A 19854-nucleotide genomic window follows, 5' to 3' on the forward strand; every position below is an offset into this window, starting at 1 on the left:
TTTTAGGAGCACCGCTCTCAGAATAGCAAACGATTTTCAACTTGATATTTAGAGCATATTAGTGTGTTATGGGCAGACTGCCGAGCTTGAATACACCTTTGTTGAAGATTATTTAATAATGTAAGATTCAACAGCCCACAAAGCCTCTAGTTAATATGAGTCATCAAGTAGAACTTGCTTCGCCACCTTTCTTTAACCTCAGGAAGAAAATCTAGGGCGGGCTGTTCAGATCCCAGAGAAGTTCACAGTGGAGTTCAGCCTTTAAGGAGCCACTTGTTAGCTATGAGACCTTGGGTTATTTAGCATTTCAGTGTCTCAATCTCATCATCAGTAATTTGGAGATAGTCTCCCCTTTATAGGTTTTATGGAGGATGAAATTGGATTTATATGAAGTTTTAGAAGTTTATGCTTGGTGCATAGTAGATACTTAATAGATAAGAGCAATTACTGTTGTTATTATTGTACAGGAAAACTTTTTTTCTGAAGACTTTGTATGAATAAAAGGAGATTTAGCTTTTCAATGTTCTTTTAGTCCACTCTAATTTTGCAGTAGAACAAATAATTGTTAGGGAATCATCAAAATCATTTTGATAAAATATCTTTTCTCAGTGCCCTAATGTAAAGTGTTTGAAAACAAAACCAAACCAAAAGACGAAGAGGGGAAGAGAAAAAACCCTGGCTAGGGAACGAGTTTGGGGAATTGTTTTGAAGAAGTCGTTGTAGTTAGGTGGCCTGGCAGGCTGCTGTAAACACCCAGCCCGTGCAGGAAATCAGAACCCTTCGTGGGTCAAAAAAAAAAAAAAGGATGTCTTTTCAACTAACCAGATTGTTATCAGCCTAACAGAGACGATTCATTGGTCATTTCCTTTACTGAGTGCCTGTAAGACCCACCCATTTGATTGTTTCTCAGGATTATAGGTTTTTAGGTCAAACAGAAACCAGGGGGAACGCCTGAAAAAGCAAAACCCTGGCAGCTCCATGAGGCAGCAGCTGAATGACGTCAAGCTAACTGTCTCTGTGCGCAGCGGAGGCTGCTGTGCCCAGGCTGTGCGAGGTTCCCACACTGCGCATCCAGGAGCTCTAGCAACCAGAGCATGCCTCGCCTGGTGAAGAGCTTCGCTTTCAAGTAGCGGTTGCAGCTGCAGGTTTTCTGATGGCTGAAGGCTCCTTGTGAGAACCAACCACGGCCTTGAGTCTACTTCACTGATTTCAGAAGCTTGAGCAGTGGGCACTCAATGATTTCTTTCTTTGCTGTCCTCTGGCAGTTTCACAATGGATGAGAGACAAGAGCCTTTGGCCATGACCGTCCATCTCCTTGCTAACACAGGACATGGCCCTCTGCTGCAGCAAACTCTGGACCAGCTCCTGGATTGCCTTTGCCCAGAGGTTCATCTCTTTCTGGTGTCAGAGCGGGTCAGTCCAGTGAAATACTATGAAAAGTCCCACTCCAAGAGGTCACGGTTCCCGGGGATGTCTGTTCTGCTTTTCCTGCACGCGAGCCTGGGAGAGGAGCGGATATTTCGCGTTCTTGACTCCCTTCAGCATTCGCCTTGGCAGCCCTACCCCACCCAGAATGCACAAGGAAGACTGTGTCCGTACAGCCTTGCCAATCAGGATTTCTACAGTCTGGACAACCAGATGCCTGTTTGGGGAGTGAGGCAGGTGCACTGTAGCACCGACATCCTGAGGGTGACAATCTACTGCAGTTTTGATAACTACGAGGATGCCATCAGACTATACGAAATGATCTTGCAGAAAGAAGCTACCCTGCAAAAGAGCAACTTCTGTTTCTTCGTGCTCTATTCCACCGAGGGCTTTGCTTTGCAGTTCTCTCTGAAACAGCTGCCCTTTGGGGTGTCGGTAGACCCGAAAGAGTCTTCGGTGCTGCAGTTCAAGGTTCAAGAGATGGGCCAGTTGGTGCCACTTCTACCCAATCCGTGCATCCCCATCAGCAGCACCAGGTGGCAAACTCAAGATTATGATGGCAATAAGATTCTGCTGCAGGTATTTTTGTTTTGCCTCTATGAAATTGTAGAAGCGCATGAAACTGTATAATATTACATCTGAGATGTAAGTGAAGAGCTACTTTAAACTAGTGGTTCTCAATCCTGCTTACACATTATAACCTCTGGGGAGCTTTAAAAAATTCCCATGTCATGGCCTTATCCCAGGCCAGTTAGATCAGAATTTCTGGGTGTGGCCCAAGACTGGATTTTTTTTTTTTTAAAGCTTCTGGGGTAATTCTAATATATAGTGGAGTTGAAAGTCTCTGACTTAATAAAATTCTCTCTTCAGACAGATAAGGACGTTCAGACTCAGTGAGCTTTTGGCTTACATAAGTAGTCTGCAGGAGAATCAGACAAATGTCCTGTTTCTCAAATTTTCCTTTTTACCATGCTGATCAACTGTATCCAAATATTGTTCTTACTTTTATGGGTTCAGGGATCTCATAAACTCTTTCCCTCTGCCCAAAGAAGCTGAAGCTGCAATTACACTTAGAGATGTGAAGTTTGTAGTTCTGTTGACTTAACTTTTTTTTTATTCCTGCCCCCCCTTGCGCCTTTCTTGCTGTCTGCTGTCTGTGTCCATTCCCTATGCGTTCTTCTCTGTGTCTGTATTTATTTTATTTATTCCCACACTTGCGACTTGCTTGTTGTTTTGCTCTCTGTATCCATTTGCTGCGTGCTTTTCTGTGTTTTTTACTTGTCTCCCTTTTTGTTGCGTTACCTTGCTGAGTTGGCTCTCTGTGGCGTGCGGGCAAGTCTGCCTTCACAAGGAGGCCCCAGGACGCCAACCCAGGGCTTTGCCATATGATAGATGGGAGCTCAACTGATTGAACCACCGCTGCTTCCCTGTTGACTTAACTTTTAAGTACCTTGTATCCCTGTCAACTTTTACCCCAAATTTGATGGTTAAATCTCTTCCAAAAGAAAATCTTGAAGTTAAAGCCTTCTTTTGTAACCTTCAAAGCCAAACACTCAAGAGGCTGCCATGTGCCATCTCTTCTTGTGTGTTGTGGGGTGGTCGAGCCTGGCAACTGAGTATTTGTGTGACCTTGAGCCTCAATTTCTTCTTTAACACAATGAGGGTAATAATGGTATCTTCCTAAATGGTGCGTGTCCACAGGTGATGGCCTAATACTTGCAAGGTTCTTAACTTAGTGCCCAGAACTCAATTTTAGCTATTATTGTTTCTATTATGCCCTTTCCTAAGGACTTTAGTTATTTTATTGAATCTTGGTAACATAGGACATCACTAAGTTTTCCATTTTGCAGATAAGGACACTGAGGCATAGAAGGGTGCAAGTACTTGCCTAAGACCCACCCAGGAGTGTCTTATCAGTCTGCAAAGCTCATCGTTTAAAGTGTGATACTCCAGAGCTCTGTAGGTGTGAAAGTGAACGTACATATGAGCAGGAAAGGAGCAAAATGTGCTGTGGCTTCTGTCCCTCAGAAAGGGCAAGAAACCCTGCAAGGCATAGTGAATAAACTAGCTTTAACTTTTTACTTAAATAAAATATGAATCATATCGAGTCTATATTAAATGATTTCTAAATTATTTGCCTTCTTGGTCATATACCGTAAATGGGTACTGTTCTGTTAGTTGCCTTGCTATATGAGCACTGATTTCCTAGGCATCTAAATTTCCCCTTCAGGCTTAGTTAATCTCCAGAACATAAAACCAACCTCATTGTCAAGTGAGAATTTAATATGTACAGTCAGCAGGGGGCATATTTTTTATCAGTCCTATTTTAGAGGCTAATTGACATTTTTACTCTGAATCCCAGCTACTGACTGTTAGAAAATTGAATCAGCTTTGGGGAGTGCAGAATAGTTTTTTTGTTTTGACAAAGGAAAAACTCTATGAGTAATATACAAATAGTCATATCCCTCTTTGGATTTTCTAGGAGTCTGACTACCCTACAAGGGCAGAGTACCAGAACAGAGTGTTACGCCCTCGTTCTCATAGACTACCCCACTTCAGTCCCCGGAAGACACCCCCTGCTTCCGAGTGTCTTGGGAAACTCTCTAAACTTCAGTACTTTTCCTTTCCACTCCAAAGTACTAGCCGTTGACCCCTCCATCAACGAACCTTGACTTTTGCAGACAAAATGGGGGATTGTGTTCTGGAAACTTTGTATGTAGTAGATGCTCATTGAATGAATAACTGTATGAACAAACGAGCAAGTATGTCCACGTTTATTCATTCACCAAATATTTATGGAGTGCCTGTTTTGGGCGAGGGCATGTTCCAGGCCCTCTTCTCCCTTTGGCAGGTTTAATTCTGTGCTTTTAATTACTAGTGGATGCAAAAATATAGTGACTTGATCTGCTTTCTCTCCATTTTAACAGTCCGTCTTCTTTCTCCTTGTGCCTTTTCCACTGGTGGTGGCATGTGTGCTCAGGGTAAGTAGGATAGGTGATGACACCCTTCTCTTTCTTTAAACCTCTTGAAATTTAAACCCTGCCCTTGATCAAATAAGCTATTTGCCAAACAAACCACATGCAGTATCTCTGAAAAGCTGCTGGTGGTTCAGAGACAGCTGGACCATATTGTTCAAAGTTGAAGCTTTTTTTTCAGTTCACAATACTTGTGGTCACTGTTCCATAAGTTCTATTATCATCTTTTAGGTACCTTTGACTTGGACAATCCAAGTATAGAATCCACAACTTTGGTGTCAAACTCCTGGCAGATCCTTATTTCCAGTATAGAGCTGGTGACCTTACCATTCTGTTTGATGTTTAATAGGAACGCTCTTTGAATTCAAAAGGCAAAATCTCCCTGGAAGCTACTTGAAATGCTCCAGCAGGGTCATTGTTTCATAACCATGAGGGGGATGGTTTCATAACCATCCCTTTTGTGATGGCTGAGTTCATGTGTCGAATTGGCTGGCTTGTGGTGTCCTGTTGTTCGGTCAAGCAAGCACTGAACTGATTGTTACTGTGAGAGTATTTCATGGATTTAAATCATTATTAATCAGGTGATTGCATCGATGGCTGATTACATCTATAATTAACAAATGAGATGACATCATCAATGATAGAAGTATCAGTCAATCAGTTGAAAGCTTTAAAGGGCAAACTGCTGATTTCAATAGTCAGAAAGCAGAATTTCTATCTTTACTTCAACCAGGAATTCATTGAAAGCTTCAGAGTTCCCAACTTGTGGCCCATGGATTTTGGATTTGCCAATCTCCACAGTCCTGTGAGACAATTCCTATAATAAATAGATAGATGGACAGACCTAGATAGATATCCCATTGGTTCTCTTTCTCTGGAGAACTCTGACTAATACACCTTTGTTAGCCTTTGGGTAGGTGTTCATTGCCCTTAAAAATCTAATGAGAGGGTGGATACTTCCACAAGGGCCTACAAGAGCAGGTGGCCTGTGATAAATGCCAGAGTAGAGGTACCATCACACACCTTGGGTTTAGGGAAAGCAAGAAGGACATCTACAGCCCACCCCCACCCCAGCTTCTCCAGCTCTGGTCATTCTTCACCTATTTGCCCAGGTTTTGAAACATTGGTTATTTCAAAGCGTTCTTTTCTTTAGAATCCTCATGTTCTTCAGTCCCCAAGACCTTCCAAATTTTTCTTTGGAGTCATTTCTTCTTGCCACCTTCCTTCCTTAAACCCACGTGATATTCAATGTGGAGATTATTATGGCATTCTAACTCCTCTCCATGACTCTCGTCATTCTACTTTATATTGCACACAGCTGTCAGAATAAATTTGTAAATGACTGCTGGATTTATGTTCCTTTTCAGCTCAGTAACAAAAGTCTTGCAAATAAAATTAAAACTCCCTTGCCTGGCTTTCAAGGTCCTTTACTTAATATCTGCCTCAACTTCCTTGTTCTTTGATCATTCTAAGCTTCTAGCTCTTTCTTTCTCCCCCTAAGTCTACGCTCACACCTCCATCCATGTATTGCCGGGGCTGTCCCTTGTTTAAGGATATCCTTCTCTTCCTCTTCACTTATTGACTAATTGTTTTCAGGAAATAAGTTTGTCTTTTAAAAATATGTATATACTCTTCTATATCCTTTCCCAGAAATGAGTTTGGGGGAAGCAAGCATGTGCTTCCTTTTATTTTATCCATAGATATTTAGCTATGTTCTTTGTATACATTTTTTTATTATCCATTTAAAATAGAACAGTCTCTTAGGAAGTCAGTAATTTATTTCTTCTTCCCTGCTAGCATTTATTAAGGACCCCCTTCTCATGTCTTAGTCTCTCAGTTGTACTCACTCTCACTGCATTCCATGCTCTTCCTTCCTTTGTTCATTTGGTTCCCATCCTTCATTCCCTCTTCCATCCCTTTCCTCCAACACACCCCACACAGTCAGACATAAACACACACACACACACATTCCCACTCCTGTATTCTCACTCAATACTTTTGTTTAAGCTACACTGAAAGAATACTTCTAGGGAAGCAGATGTGGCTCAAGTGATTGAGCTCCTGCCTACCACATGGGAGGTCCTGGATTTGGTTCCTGGTGTCTCCTGGAGAAGACGAGCAAGACAGTGAGCTGCTACAATGGGCAGGCATGGCAAGCCAATGCAGCGAGATGATACAACAAGGAGACACAAAGAGGAAAGACAATGAGAGACACAACAAAGTAGGGAACTGAGGTAGCTCAAGCAATTGAGCACCTCTCTCCTACATGGAAGGTCCCAGGATCGGTTCCTGGTGCCTCCTAAAGAGAAGATGAGCAGACACAGAGAGTACACAGCAAATGGACGCAGAGAGCAGATAGCAAGCACAAACAATAAAGGGAGATGGAATAAAGAAATAAAATAATCTTAAAAAAATGTGTACTTCCAGAAGTTTCTCAGAAGTTTAGTGCTGCTGTGGGATAGCAGTTTGATATAAATGGTTTTGGTCAATCAATTAAATGGAGCACCTTTCAAAAGATCAACTATTTGGAAAAGGCTGGTTTCAATGAATAAAAAAGCAAGTCTGGCATTGTTTTTGGGTTCCTTATTATCTACATATTACATTTCCATGAAATATTTTTTTTCTGTGTAGGAGAAATCCTTTTTTGCTGTCTTCCTGGAATTGTTTTCGCTAAGAAGCAATATTATTTTCCTTTCATGATGGCATTCTGGTCCCTTGTTAACTTAATACTTTTTTCAATGACTTATTTTCTTGTATTTTCAAGGATTTAACATCACCAACGATCTTCCTATTCATCAGGATACTTGTAGTTGAAAGAACCTAGTCCTCAATTTGTAACATTTTACAAATATTTCTTAGAAAAATGCACTTAAATGATTAGAGTTCCTACAAATGCATTTCAATTTAGTTTTTGGCAAGAAGAGCTTTGTACTCCCTCAAGGGATTCATCGCAATCACTCAGCATTATGTTTCTCCCGGAAATTCTTCATTCTAACCGCACACTTATGCATTTCTACATTAATAACACTACACTCTCTTTTGCCATATGGTCTAAGGAGCTCAGACTTCTCTTTTAAAAAAGTTGACATTCCCCTTTCTTAAAAAGATTGAAGAAATACCCTTTCTCAATAAAACTTTATAACAAGTCTATTAAGACCACCTAATAGAAAATAACCAGGGGCCTAATTTATAGATGCTACCCATTTATGTGCGAAAGTTATGTTTTGTTACGTGTAGAGCTTTTATTATTTATCCAGCAGACAGTTAGTGCCTGCTTATGTGTGAGGCACCGTGTAAGACAGTGAAGATGCTTTAAGGAAGAGGTGCACAATCCCTGCTCCTCCAAATGATAAAGTCTAGGAGAAGAGGCAGAGATTTAAATAGGCAAGGTAGATAATACAATAATATGGGAAGTACAGGCTGCTATGAGAACTAGTAATAATAATAATGATAAGCAATCCATGTACAGCACTTACTATTCCCAGGTACTGTTATCACTGAGTACTTATGACAAATCTCATGACATTGGTACTCATTATCTTCTTTTACAGATGAGTAATCTGAGGCAGAGAAAGATTAGGCAAGTCCCACACCTGAGAAGTAACAGACACAATATTTAGGGGCACCTAACTCAAACTTGGTGTCATTAGTAAGGCTTCTAAGAGGAACTGATGTGTAAACTTGGAATTGACAGGTGAGTAGGAAGTTTGGGGAGAAAGGGTTAGAGGAGGCACATCTCAGGGAGAGAATGTAATATACACTGGCATTAGGAAAGAACAAATCATGTTCAAGACATCGAATTAAGTTCAATTTGGGAATGTGGATGCTGAAAGGGAGAAAGCAGTGAATTGTCAGGCTGGCATAAGAAGGGGCAGATCATGAAGAGTGCAGCAGGCCATGCTAAAAGGCTTAGTTTCTTCTAACAAGACCAAATTTGTGTTTTCAATGCTCCTGTGGTAGTGGAGTGGAGAATGGATTAGAAGGAGGTAGAGTGTCCATGGGGAGTCCAGTTAGAAGACTGTTACAATAACTCAGGTGAGAGATGATGAAGGCATGCCCTGGGGTTAATGGAAGTGGGAATGGAGAGCAGAAGTTCTGAGAGATCTTTAGGTGTCAGAGTCCTAGTGGTGGTGACTGGTTATACTTGGGGGATGAAGAAGGGAAGATGATGCTCTTCCTGGAGCAACATGGAGGCTAATAATGCCATCTTCTAAGATGGAGGGAAAAGTAGGTGGCACAGATTTGTTGTGAGGAGAAAGATGAGTTCAATTATGGACGAGTTGAGTTTGAAGAGCCTGTGAGACCTCCAAGTGCTGGTGTCTGGAAGGCAGGTGGACACGTGGGAATGAAGCTTAAAAATCAGAGCTGAGCTGTGGTTGTACTTTTGTCAGCCTTCATCATTTACATCAGGGGTTCTTAACCAGGGGTCCATGAGCTTGAATTGAACTCCAAAAAAACATTCTTCTTGTGTTGGTGCAGGTGTGATATATTTATTAAATAATACACAGTATAGTGTGGACTTAGTAAGGAGTCCATGGTTTTCACCTGACTGGCAAAGGGGTCCGAAACCCTGCTTTAGATGAAATTGAAGGCATAAATGTGGATAAGTTACCTTGGGGGAGAGTGTGTAGAGTGAGAAGAGAAGAGCATTGGGTTTAGCACTGAAGTATTATACTAAATGAACTGGCAGAGGAAGAGGATCCAGTACAAACCAAAAAGAGGTGAATGGAAAAGGAGAAACACCAGAAGAATGTATTGACATGGTACTTAAAGGAAAAGACTTCAAGTGTAAAGGAGAGTGTGAAATTCTACCAAGCACGCAAGTAAAACTGACCGCAAGGAGGCTAGTTGTAGATGGTATTGGCAAGAGCAATGTCAGTGGACTGGTAGGAAGGAAGGTCAATACAGTGGGTAGTGGAAATAGAGGGAAATTAGTAGGAAAAATGAATGTAGACAACTTTATAAAGAGGTTTGACTATGAAAGGACTAAGGGAGAGCGTTGGAAGAGGGCAGAGGGTTGAAGGAATGTATTTTTCAAGACAGGAGATTTGAGCAGGTTTAATTGCTATTGGAAAGGAGCCAGCAGAGAGAAAAAGAGAGAATATTGATCTAAAGCAGAGGACAGCAAAGTTTTGCCTGGGAGCAAAGAAAGATTTCTTCATTTTTAAAAATATTTAAAAATTTTTAAAAATATTTTTATTAAAGCAGATGTAGGTTTACAGAAAAATCATGCTATAAGTACAGAGTTCCCATCTATCCCCCTTTCACAGGCACAGTTTTCCCCATTATTAACATTTTGCATTAGTGTGGTAACTTTGTTACAATTGACAATATTATGATAATTATGTGGTTAACTTTAGCCCACAGACATTTAGTGACTGCTAAATGTTTATATTAGGGTTTACTCTTTGTGCTGTATAGTTCTATTGTGTGTGTGTGTGTGTGGTGACTTATAAACAAGTTAAATTCCCCTTTTAAATAACAAAGTTGTGTCTCTATCACCATCATCCATTGCCAAAACTTTTCTCATCATCCCAAACAGCAACTTCCTACTAATTAAATATTTTTTAAAGATTTTATTTCTCCCCTCTCCACTCGTTGTTTGTGTGAGCCACCTCTGCTCCCTGCTTGTTGTTGTCTCTCATTGTGTGACACACTTTGTATGTGTCTTCTCATTGAGTCATCTTGTTACTTCAGCTTACTGTGCCAGCCTATTGTGTCAGCTTGCCATCTTGCTCATGTTCTTTAGGAGGAACCGGGAACCCAACCTGGGACCTGTCATGTGGTAGGCGGGTGCCCAACTGCTTGAGCCACATCTGCTTCCCCAATTAAACATTAACTCCTCATTTCCCTTCCCCACCTGGCCCTTGTAACTTAGTTACCATGGTTTTGGCTATTTGGTTCTGTTTACCTTTTTATCTGAATTTAATGATTAGCTTTTCCATTTCTTGGAAGAAGTCTGTTGGAATTTTAATTGGAATTGCATTGAATCTGTATATCTCTTTGGGTAGAATCGACATATTAACAATTGTTAGTTTCCAGTCCATGAACACTGAATGTCCTTTCATTTATGTAGCCTTCTTTAATTTCTTTCAGCAATGTCTTGTAGTTTTCCATGTGTAAGCCCTTTATATCCTTGGTTAAATTCATTCCTAGATATTTGATTCTTTTAGTTGCTGCTTTATACAGAAAGTTTTTCTTGATTTCCTCTTTAGACTGTTTATTACTAGTGTATAGAAACACCACTGATTTTTGTGTCATGATCTTGTACCCCACCACTTTGTTGAATTCATTTATTATCTCTAGGAGCTTTGTTGTGGATATTTCTGGGTTTTCTGCATATGAGATCATGTGTGCAAATAAGGAATGTTCTGCTTCTTTCTTTCCAGTTTGGATGCCTCATTTCTTTCTCTTGCCTAACTGCTCTGGCTAGAACTTCCAATAAATGTTGAATAACTGGTTATAGGTGGGCATCCTTGTCTTGTTCCTGATCTAAGGGGTAATGCTTTCAGTCTTTCACCATTGATATATGCTATGATCTCTATTTTTATCAGGAAGTACTGCTGAATTTTGTCAAATGACTTTTTACATCATTTGAGATGATCATGTGTGTTTTTCCTTAATGTGATGTATTACATTAATTGATTTTCTTATGTTGAACCACTCTTGTATATGTGGGATAAATCCCACTTGATCACAGTGTATAACGCTTTTAATGTGATGTTGGATTCAAGCTGTTAGTATTTTGTTGAGGATTTTTGCACTATACTCAGTTTGTAATTTTCTTTTCTTAGAATATCTTTATCTGCCTTTGGTGCACAGGATGTTGACCTCATAGGATGAGTTGAGAAATTTCCCTCTTCAATTGTTTGGGGAGAGTTTCACAGTATTAGGCTAATTCTTCTTTGGGTATTTGGTAGAATTCACCAGTAAAGCTGTCGGTTCTGGGATTTTATTTGTTGGGAGGTTTTTGATTACTGATTCAATCTCTTGTTCTTGGCTGTTGAACTCTCATCTCTTCTAGAGTAGTGTAGGTAGTTTGTGTCTTCTAAGAGTTTGTCTATTTCATCAAGGTTATCTAATTTGTTGGCATACAATTGTTCATTGTAACCTCTTATAATATTTTTATTTCTATGGGGTCTGTTGAGATGTTCCTGCCTTTCATTCCTGATTTAAGTTATTTGTATCATCTCTTTTTTATTTTGTCTGTCTAGCTAAGATTTTTTGACTTTATTGATCTTTTCAAAGAACCAACTTTTGGTTTCATTGATTCTCTATGTGTATATTTCTATTCTATATTCATTTATCTCCGTTCTAATCTTCATTACTTCCTTCCTTTTGTTTGCTTTGGTTTTAGTTTTCTCTTCCTTTTCTAGTTCCTCCAGATGTAAGTTTGGATCTGTGATTTGAGCTTTCTTCTTTTTTAATGTGATCTATTCAGACCCATAAATTTCTCTGAGTACTGCCTTCACCATGTCCCATAAGTTTTGATATGTTGCATTTTGTTTTCATTCATCACAAGATCCATATATTTGTGGATTTTCAAGTTCTTCCTCTGTTATTGATTTCCAGCTTCATTCAGTTATGACCAGAGAAGATGTTTTTCCATATTTTAAATTTATTGGGACTTGTTTTGAGACCTAATACATGTACTCTGTGCTGAAGAGTCATCCATGTGCACTTGAGAAGGTGTATTCTGCTATTTTGGGTTGCAGAGTTATGTATATATCTGTTATATCTTATTCATTTATAGTATTGTTCAAGATCTCCATTTTTTGATTGATCTTCTGTATAGAAGTTCTCTCCATTGATGACGGTGCTGTACTGAAGTATCCAACTATTATTGTAGGGGTATCTATTTCTCCTTTCAGTTTGCCACATATGTTTTGGGGCATTGTGGCTAAATACATAAATAATTATGATTGCTATTTCTTCTTGATTGATTGACCCTTTTATTAATAGTTTCCTTCTTTTTCTCTTGTAACAATTTTTTACTTAAAATCTATTTTGTCCAATATTACTATAGCTATACCAGCTCTCTTTTGGTTACTGTTTGCAAGGAATATTTTTTTTTCATCATTTCACTTTCAACCTATTTGTGTCTTTGGATCTAAAATGAGTTGCTTATAAACAACAAATAGTTGGATCATTCTTTTTTATCCATTCTGCCAATCTGTGTCTTTTGATTGGGATGTTTAACCCAATTATATTTACTGGTAAGGCTGAACTCACTTCAGCCATTTTGTCCTTTGTTTCTCATATGGCTTATATCTTTTTCGTCCCTATTTTCCTTTATTTCAGACTTCTTTGGTGTATGGTTGATCTTTTGTGATGTAATTGATTAATCCATTTCTCATTTACATCTGTATATGTTTTGAATACTTTCTTTGTGGTTACCCTGGGTTTGTATTAAACAAACTAAGTCTCTAATCTACTAGTTAAAAAAGATATCAACTTAATTTCAATAACATCCACAGTCTCTGTTCCTATTTCCCTTTGTCTCCTTTCTTTATGTTGTTTTTGTCACACATTACTTTTTTATATTTTGCTTGTCCATAACATGGAAATATGATTATTTCTTATTCAATTATATTCTAAATCTTACAGGAAATAAAGAGTAGTGTAATATACCAGGATACCATTCTATTGGTTTTTGAATTCACTCACGTAGTTACCTTTAATGGAGGCCTTCACTTCTTCATACTACTCCATGCTACTATCTCCTGTTCTTTCATTTCAACCCAAAGAACTACCTTTAGCATTTCTTATAGGATAAGTCTCTTAGTAATGAACTCTTGCAGTTTTTGTTTATCTGTGATTGTCTTAAACTCTCCCTCATTTTTGAAGGACAGTTTTTCCAGGTAGTTTTTCTCTTTCAGTTCCTTAAATATGTCATACCACTGCCCTCTTGCCACCATGGTTTCTGATGAAAAATTGACATCTAGTCTTATTGAGGAACCTTTGTATGTGATGAATTGCTTTTCTCTGGCTGTTTTCAGAACTCTGTTTTTATCTTTGGCATTTGATATTTTGATTAATATGTGTTTGGAGGTAGGTCTATTAGGGTTTATTCTGTCTGGAGTTAGTTGTACTTCTTGTCCGTGTCACTGCCAGTAATGACAGCAGTTTCTGCCTGGGCCAGAAGGCTGCCACTGTGTGTCTCTTAAATTGTGCAGAACTAATCATAGGGCATAGGGGAGGGGTCTACACTGGCAGATCCACTTGCTCTTCTACTTGCGTGTGATTTTTTTCCTTTTGAGTCAGCATTTGTGGAGTCTTTCTTCAGTTTCTATTGTCCTCCAGAGTTCTGAACAAGTTGAATCTGCCTTTCTATTTAACTGTCTCTAAGGGGAAATTTTCCTGGGGATGTCTGATGCCACTACCTTAAATACCATTTTTTTTTTGAGGTACCAAGGCCAAAGATTGAACCCAGGACCTCATATATTGGAAATTGGTGCTCAACCACTGGGCCATATCAGCTTCTCTGAGTTGGTTTTTTCATTTGTTTGCTTGTGTTTGTTTCTGTTTTTAGGAGGCACTGGGGACTGAACCTGGAATCTTCCATGTGGGAAGCAGGTGCTCAACTGCTTGAGGCACATCTGCTTCCATAAATTCCACTTTCAAATGGTTGGGAAAAATACCCAAGAATATTTTATGACACCTGAAAATTATTTCAGGTTAAATTTCAGGGTTCATAAATAATGTTTTATTGAAAGACAACTATGCCCATTCTTTCTTTATGTTTTCTGTGCTGTTTGAGGGCAGAGATGAGCAATTGCTATAAAGACTATATGGCCTACACTGTCTCAGATATTTACTATACAGCCATTTACAGAAAATATTTGCTAGTTTCTAATCTAAGGAAATTAATGGCAGTCCCTGGTGCTTTGTTTATTTTGCACTTTGGTAATAGCAACCTCATTCTTTCTATCAGAGAGAAAATTGAAAAGGCAAACGTGTGTATGATTTACACAATCAAAAACTATATATATATGATGATTTAGTCATTTCTAGGTCTGCTTCCGCAATATCCTAATTTCTGCCTTGTGAGATAAATAATGCACTATTCATTTTGGTATTTTGCTTAGGGGGTGGGTGGCAGAGGTGGTCCTGGATACTGATTCCCAAGTGCTACTGAAAAGACACTAAGAATGTAACAAGCTGGAGAAAACTGTCTTTTCCAGAAATCCTTTTAAGGAGAGTGTTGTATGAGTAGAAGGCTGTGAGACTCCCAAGAGTCAGTGATGGATGACGTGTCAGTGAATTCCATTCTGAGAAGGGGTAGTGCAATTAAATGGAGGGTGGGGGCTGCTGAGTGGGGTCTGTAAGTTTGGCACCAGAGTGGAGTTGCCAAGGATTAAAGTACCAGAGCCCTGACAGAAGCAATTGCCCTTTTCCGTTTTCTCACACTGATACTAGTCTTCTCTGAATATATGGTGCTCAAGTATTTAAAGAATATTGGTTTAAATGGTGCCAAATTATTAGCCTGCCTAGAGTGCCCACACGTCTTGTAATAGCCTTTGAGATACATCATTATTAGCATGATTGCAAAGGAATACCACAAACTTTGAAAGATTGAATTTATATTCCAACACTTATCTTGACTATAACCGTATTTTTGGGTGGTTTTTAGTTTTATTTTTCCACACTGGTAAATAATGATGTATTCCAACATCAAGTGGGGTCAACAAATAATACCTATGAACATCTTTGTATCACTTGAACAATCCATATAACAGATGTGTATTGTTGTCCAGTGGTTATTTGATTATCAGAATCTTGCTTTTGCTTTAGAGAGTCTAAGATAGAAATGTTTGGTGCTGATGCTGATTATGTTCCTCCTAATTAGTTGTATTTATCACTTCTGCTCAAATCAGTCATCTCTATTGAAAGTCTGCCTTGGGTACAGCACAGTAGTGGGTGAATAAGATCCTACCTAAATCCTTGGCACTTAGTTTAAGAAAACATGTCCTTCATTTATTTCTCTTTTCTTTGTCCCATAGGTCCAGACAAATCCAGGACTTGGTGTTAGATGTAGTGAGCTTTCCTCTTTGAATGGCACCTCTGAGGCTGACATGCTTCTCCAGGGCTCCAGGCTAGGCTCTGGCTCTGCAAAGAAGACCTTAGAACCAAAAAGCTGGAGAAACAGGGTCAGGAGGTCCAAGGTGGGATCCCTGGAGCTTCCTGAGCCTGGTGGCAGCCTGATGTTGGACAGTTCTACTGGCTCTTTGTGGGAAAGCCCTGGCTGGTCACCGCAGGCCAGCAGCCCAGCCATGGGTGCCCAGCTGCATCGTCCTTCTCCTCTCCTCACATCTGGGACTAGAATGAAGGTCCTTAACCAAAGAAACAGCTTTCAGAAACTTGAGGCAGAGACAAATGTTGACACTGGGTTTACTGTGGTCAATCCTGAACCCAGGCAATCATCTTTGAGGGGATTTCCAAGGGGTCTGCAGAAAAGTCAGCCTCCATCCTGCTTGCCATCTTCCTCTTTAGTGGAGGCTGCCTCCAAAAACAGCAGCATCTTTGAGGAAAGAGTCCATCCTTTGCCACTTGCTGGCCAAAGGGACCTTGATGCAAGGAAGATAATCTCACAATATCCCCTTCATCTGCCAGTTCAAGGGGAAGAAAACAAACGAGAAGAAGAAGAATTCTTCATATAGCATAAAATATTCATGGTTTTCCAAAACACAAGATTGGATACCATTTTCTAGAAAAGGAGAATTGACCCATAATAGGCCGGGTTCTTGTTTGTCTGAGTGCTACCTCAGGCACAGAACTAGACTGCATTTATTTCAGCTGTTAAAAGACTAATACGTTTGGGTGGTTGTTTATTGCCACGACATTTGTAAGGGACCACAGCCAACACATAGGGAAAAGTCTAACACCTTGTGTTCCCTGGCAACATACTAACCCAGCTTGGTGTGTTGAGTTCAGCACCTCTCAAGATAATTGTGTTTTATGCAAATGATCATATTGTTTTACAACACTCATTAGTACATGCAATTTGGTTTTATTTTTTACTTGCGTTGCACAGCTCAGTCCCCTGGACAAATATAAATGATATATTTAATCTTGTGTGCTTTTTAATTTTGATGTGGCCTATTTTGGAAACTAGGTCCTGCTTACCCTCTTGTGATTTTGCCTTTAAAGTTGTTTGCATTTGGAATAAGTTAAAATGCAAAATGTGTTGAAAATTACAAACTATTTTTTTCCTGTTTAATAAGCAGGAACACTGGAAGTTAGAAAATCAGGTTAGAAATGAGAACTGGACTCTAGGGTTTTCCTGCTCCTCCATTTCTCATCTGTTTCCACACTAATCCAGAGTGGCCAGGGGTTTGTGAGAAGTTTATGGGCGTATTGGATGATTTGCGCTCTCTACTGAGGACAGCAGGGGGATTGAATTAGTTGAAATCACCAGAGCAGGACATGGATTCTTCTGGTCATATTTGATTCCCCAGATTCCTTTGCAATACTTATTCATTCATTTATACACTTGTTTATTCATTCAACAAATATTTATTGAGCATTTAAGTTTGAATAAGTCATTATGTATACAGGTCATGTCCATTCTGTGGCCATTGAACCCCAAAAGTGTTTATGGTTTTGCCACCATGACAAATCCATTCTACCAACTCTTAAAACGAAATCCAAGCTTATTCCTCTAGAAACCTTCCATGATTGATTCCCACACTTGCAGCATTCATGACCTGAAGGTGCATACTGCATATTATGAATTGTGATTATGATCGTAAAGGACAAATTCTTAATTGCCTCTGTGCTGATATTTTTGTCTAGGTCTATTACACATATTAAAAAAATCTGAAGTCTGTCTGTTTTAGTTAATTTACAGGGTTATTGGACTCCATGAACTTCATTCTCCAGGAAGATGTGACATAAGAGTATAAACACTGATTTAGCTGGATCTCTCTGAGGCCTGAATATTTAGTATACTCATTTGGAAAGAAAAATGGTTCTAGCCTATGGATGAATCCTGGGGCAATGGGACTAGGTTAAGAGTCTGTGTCACTTGCCCAACTGACAGGCAGAAATAGAGGAGAGTTGAAAAAGGACAAAGGCAATAATAATAAATTAAATATTTTTTGTCCTTACTACATCAGTATATGCTCGTTATCATTTTCCTTCTTTCTCACATTTTACACACTTTGTAAGCATCTCTAGGTTAAAGTTAGATCTTAGAAAATATAATACAGAACTTAATTTTGAAATGATTTTTTAAAACGAGTTAAAAATATTAGTCTTAAGTCGATCTACAGAATTGCCTTGAAAGGCACAGTAAGATAGAGTTTGGAAATTTCCTTCCCACTTCTTTTGAGATTATCTAAACTTCTTTAACATAATACATAGGTAAGAATATAAGTACATGAAAATCATGAAGGACATTGAGAAATTTAAAGGAGTACTTTATAAAATTGATTTGTAACATTCCTAAAAGATCACCTACTCTGAGTTTTCATCCTCTAACTCAATATAGAAATCTCCTTTACAACATGATGGGATGGGAAAACCAGTTGATTGGGTGGGAGAGGCCCAGATTTTGGTCTCAGTTTCTAAAATTACTGTTTATATGACCTTGAACATGTTAACCTCTTTGATCCTTTGATGCCTTGTCTACTGTAACGAAAGGTTGTTATGAGAATCAGTGTTATATATATGACCACATTTGTGTATTGTTAAGTACTATAGATATATGAGGCAGTATTATTATTACAAATAGACCTTCAGATCAGTGTTTTAAAGATGTATTGTAGAGAAGCGGACTTGGCCCAATGGATAGGGCATCTGCCTACCACCTGGGAGGTCCACAGTTCAAACCCCGGGCCTCCTTGACCCGTGTGGAGCTGGCCCACGCGCAGTGCTGATGCGCACAAGGAGTGCCATGCCATGCAGGGGTGTCCCCCACATAGGTGATCCCCATGTGCAAGCAGTGCATCCCGTGAGGAGAGCCGCCCAGCGCGAAAGAAAGTGCAGCCTGCCCAGGAATGGTGCTGCACACACGGAGAGCTGACACAACAAGATGACGCAACAAAAAGAAGCACAGATTCCCTGTGCTGCTGATAAGAAGCGGTCACAGAAGAACACACAGCGAATGGATACAGAGCAGACAACTGGGGGGGCGGGAGGGGAGAGAAATAAATAAAAAATAAATCTTAAAAAAAAAAGATGTCATTGTAACAAAAGATTTTTTTAAAAACAAATTTTATTAAAATCAGTGATACAATAAAAATAACAACAAATACTAACGCAACATTCTAAGATTTTTGCTTTCCATGCCATTTGTTTATATATCTCAGAGGAAAAACATATATAAGCAAATATCCCAATATATAGCCTAAGGTTTGAAAGAGACTAGCATAACAGATAAATTATGAAACAGTTTAACCAATTTTTCAAATTAGTCAGACTTTAATTAATTATAATTATACTTTATTTCCTAAAGTGTAAAATGTATCACCTTTTAAATTTGAAGAACTCCTGATAATTTAGAATATTATATTTTCGTTCTAGGCATATTAAAAATCAGTTGTGCTGCAGTTTGGCTATTTTTAACCTTATTATTAGTATTTCACACATTTTGTAAGCATCCTTTGGAAACTGCTAAACATTTATAGAAATGGTAACATTTGGAAACTTGTGAACACATTTGTTCTTTAGTGGAAGTAACCGGGAGGGGTAATGAGGGGGTCCGGGGGGAAAGGGGAAAGAAGACAGGGAAGAGATGGGCCCACCTTGATTTCACAAGGGAGTCGTAAAGTGCCTCGGCAACGTCCCACCCACCCTCTCTCCCCGTCTCGTCTCGTGTCTCCACCAGTCGGGTCTGCCCGTCCCATTATTCACGGGAGAGGCACTGAGGGCGGAGAGAAGAATGGAGAAGGTGAGGAGAGAGGGGAAAGGCCATCTTCTGCCCTGCCAGGGTAAAATGGAGAGGGGAAGGAAAATGCAAAAGATGAGAACAGAGACACCCCAATTTCTACTGATTAAAAATTCTTAAGTTTCATCTCAATATTAAAGTCCAGAAATAAAGCAGTGCTGTCTGCCTTTCTTGTGTCTTCCCCAAGCTTTTGGGTATGGGGCTTTTCCCCCTTTCTCTTTCTTCTTCCCTTCCTTCCTTTCCCTTCTCCCTTGCTATTCCTTTTCTTTTCTCTTCCATTCTTTTCCCTCCCTTTCCTTCCCTTCCCTCTCTTACTCTCCTGTGTGAGTGAATTTGTTACTATTTTCATTCTTCACTCTGTTTTAAATGATTTTGCATTTGGGGCATTTGCCAGGATCCCCTAAGGAATGTAGTTGCAACTTCCGTAGCTGTAGCCAGTAGCTTGCAACTTCTGAAGGAGTTCCTTGGCTAAGCTCTGAGAGGAGGAGAGAGCTTTCGTTTCTTCTCTGAGGAAATTCTCCCCAGTTCCCAGTTCACTTCCAGGATTCTGCTCTGGGACTATGT

The 19854-nt window shown here is 39.4% G+C and overlaps 1 protein-coding gene across 1 annotated transcript; it reads left to right on the plus strand.

Moving 5' to 3' along the window:
* The first annotated feature begins 929 nt into the window (after positions 1–929).
* Positions 930–18661, plus strand: FAM124B (family with sequence similarity 124 member B). Its single transcript, XM_004472185.4, has 2 exons — positions 930–2004; positions 15404–18661. Exons 1-2 carry the CDS (start codon positions 1273–1275, stop codon positions 16058–16060), a joined length of 1389 nt encoding a protein of 462 aa, XP_004472242.2. The 5' UTR covers positions 930–1272; the 3' UTR covers positions 16061–18661.
* The last annotated feature ends 1193 nt before the right edge of the window (positions 18662–19854 follow it).

The sequence above is a fragment of the Dasypus novemcinctus genome, chromosome 7 (assembly GCF_030445035.2).
Source record: "Dasypus novemcinctus isolate mDasNov1 chromosome 7, mDasNov1.1.hap2, whole genome shotgun sequence".
Classification (NCBI taxonomy): domain Eukaryota; kingdom Metazoa; phylum Chordata; class Mammalia; order Cingulata; family Dasypodidae; genus Dasypus; species Dasypus novemcinctus.

Bases quoted from the DNA above. Each gene is read 5' to 3' on its own strand.
- FAM124B (XM_004472185.4), top strand. From the start codon at position 1,273: ATGGATGAGAGACAAGAGCCTTTGGCCATGACCGTCCATCTCCTTGCT. The intron at 2,005-15,403 runs GTATTTTTGTTT...TTTGTCCCATAG, and splicing joins GCAATAAGATTCTGCTGCAG to GTCCAGACAAATCCAGGACT.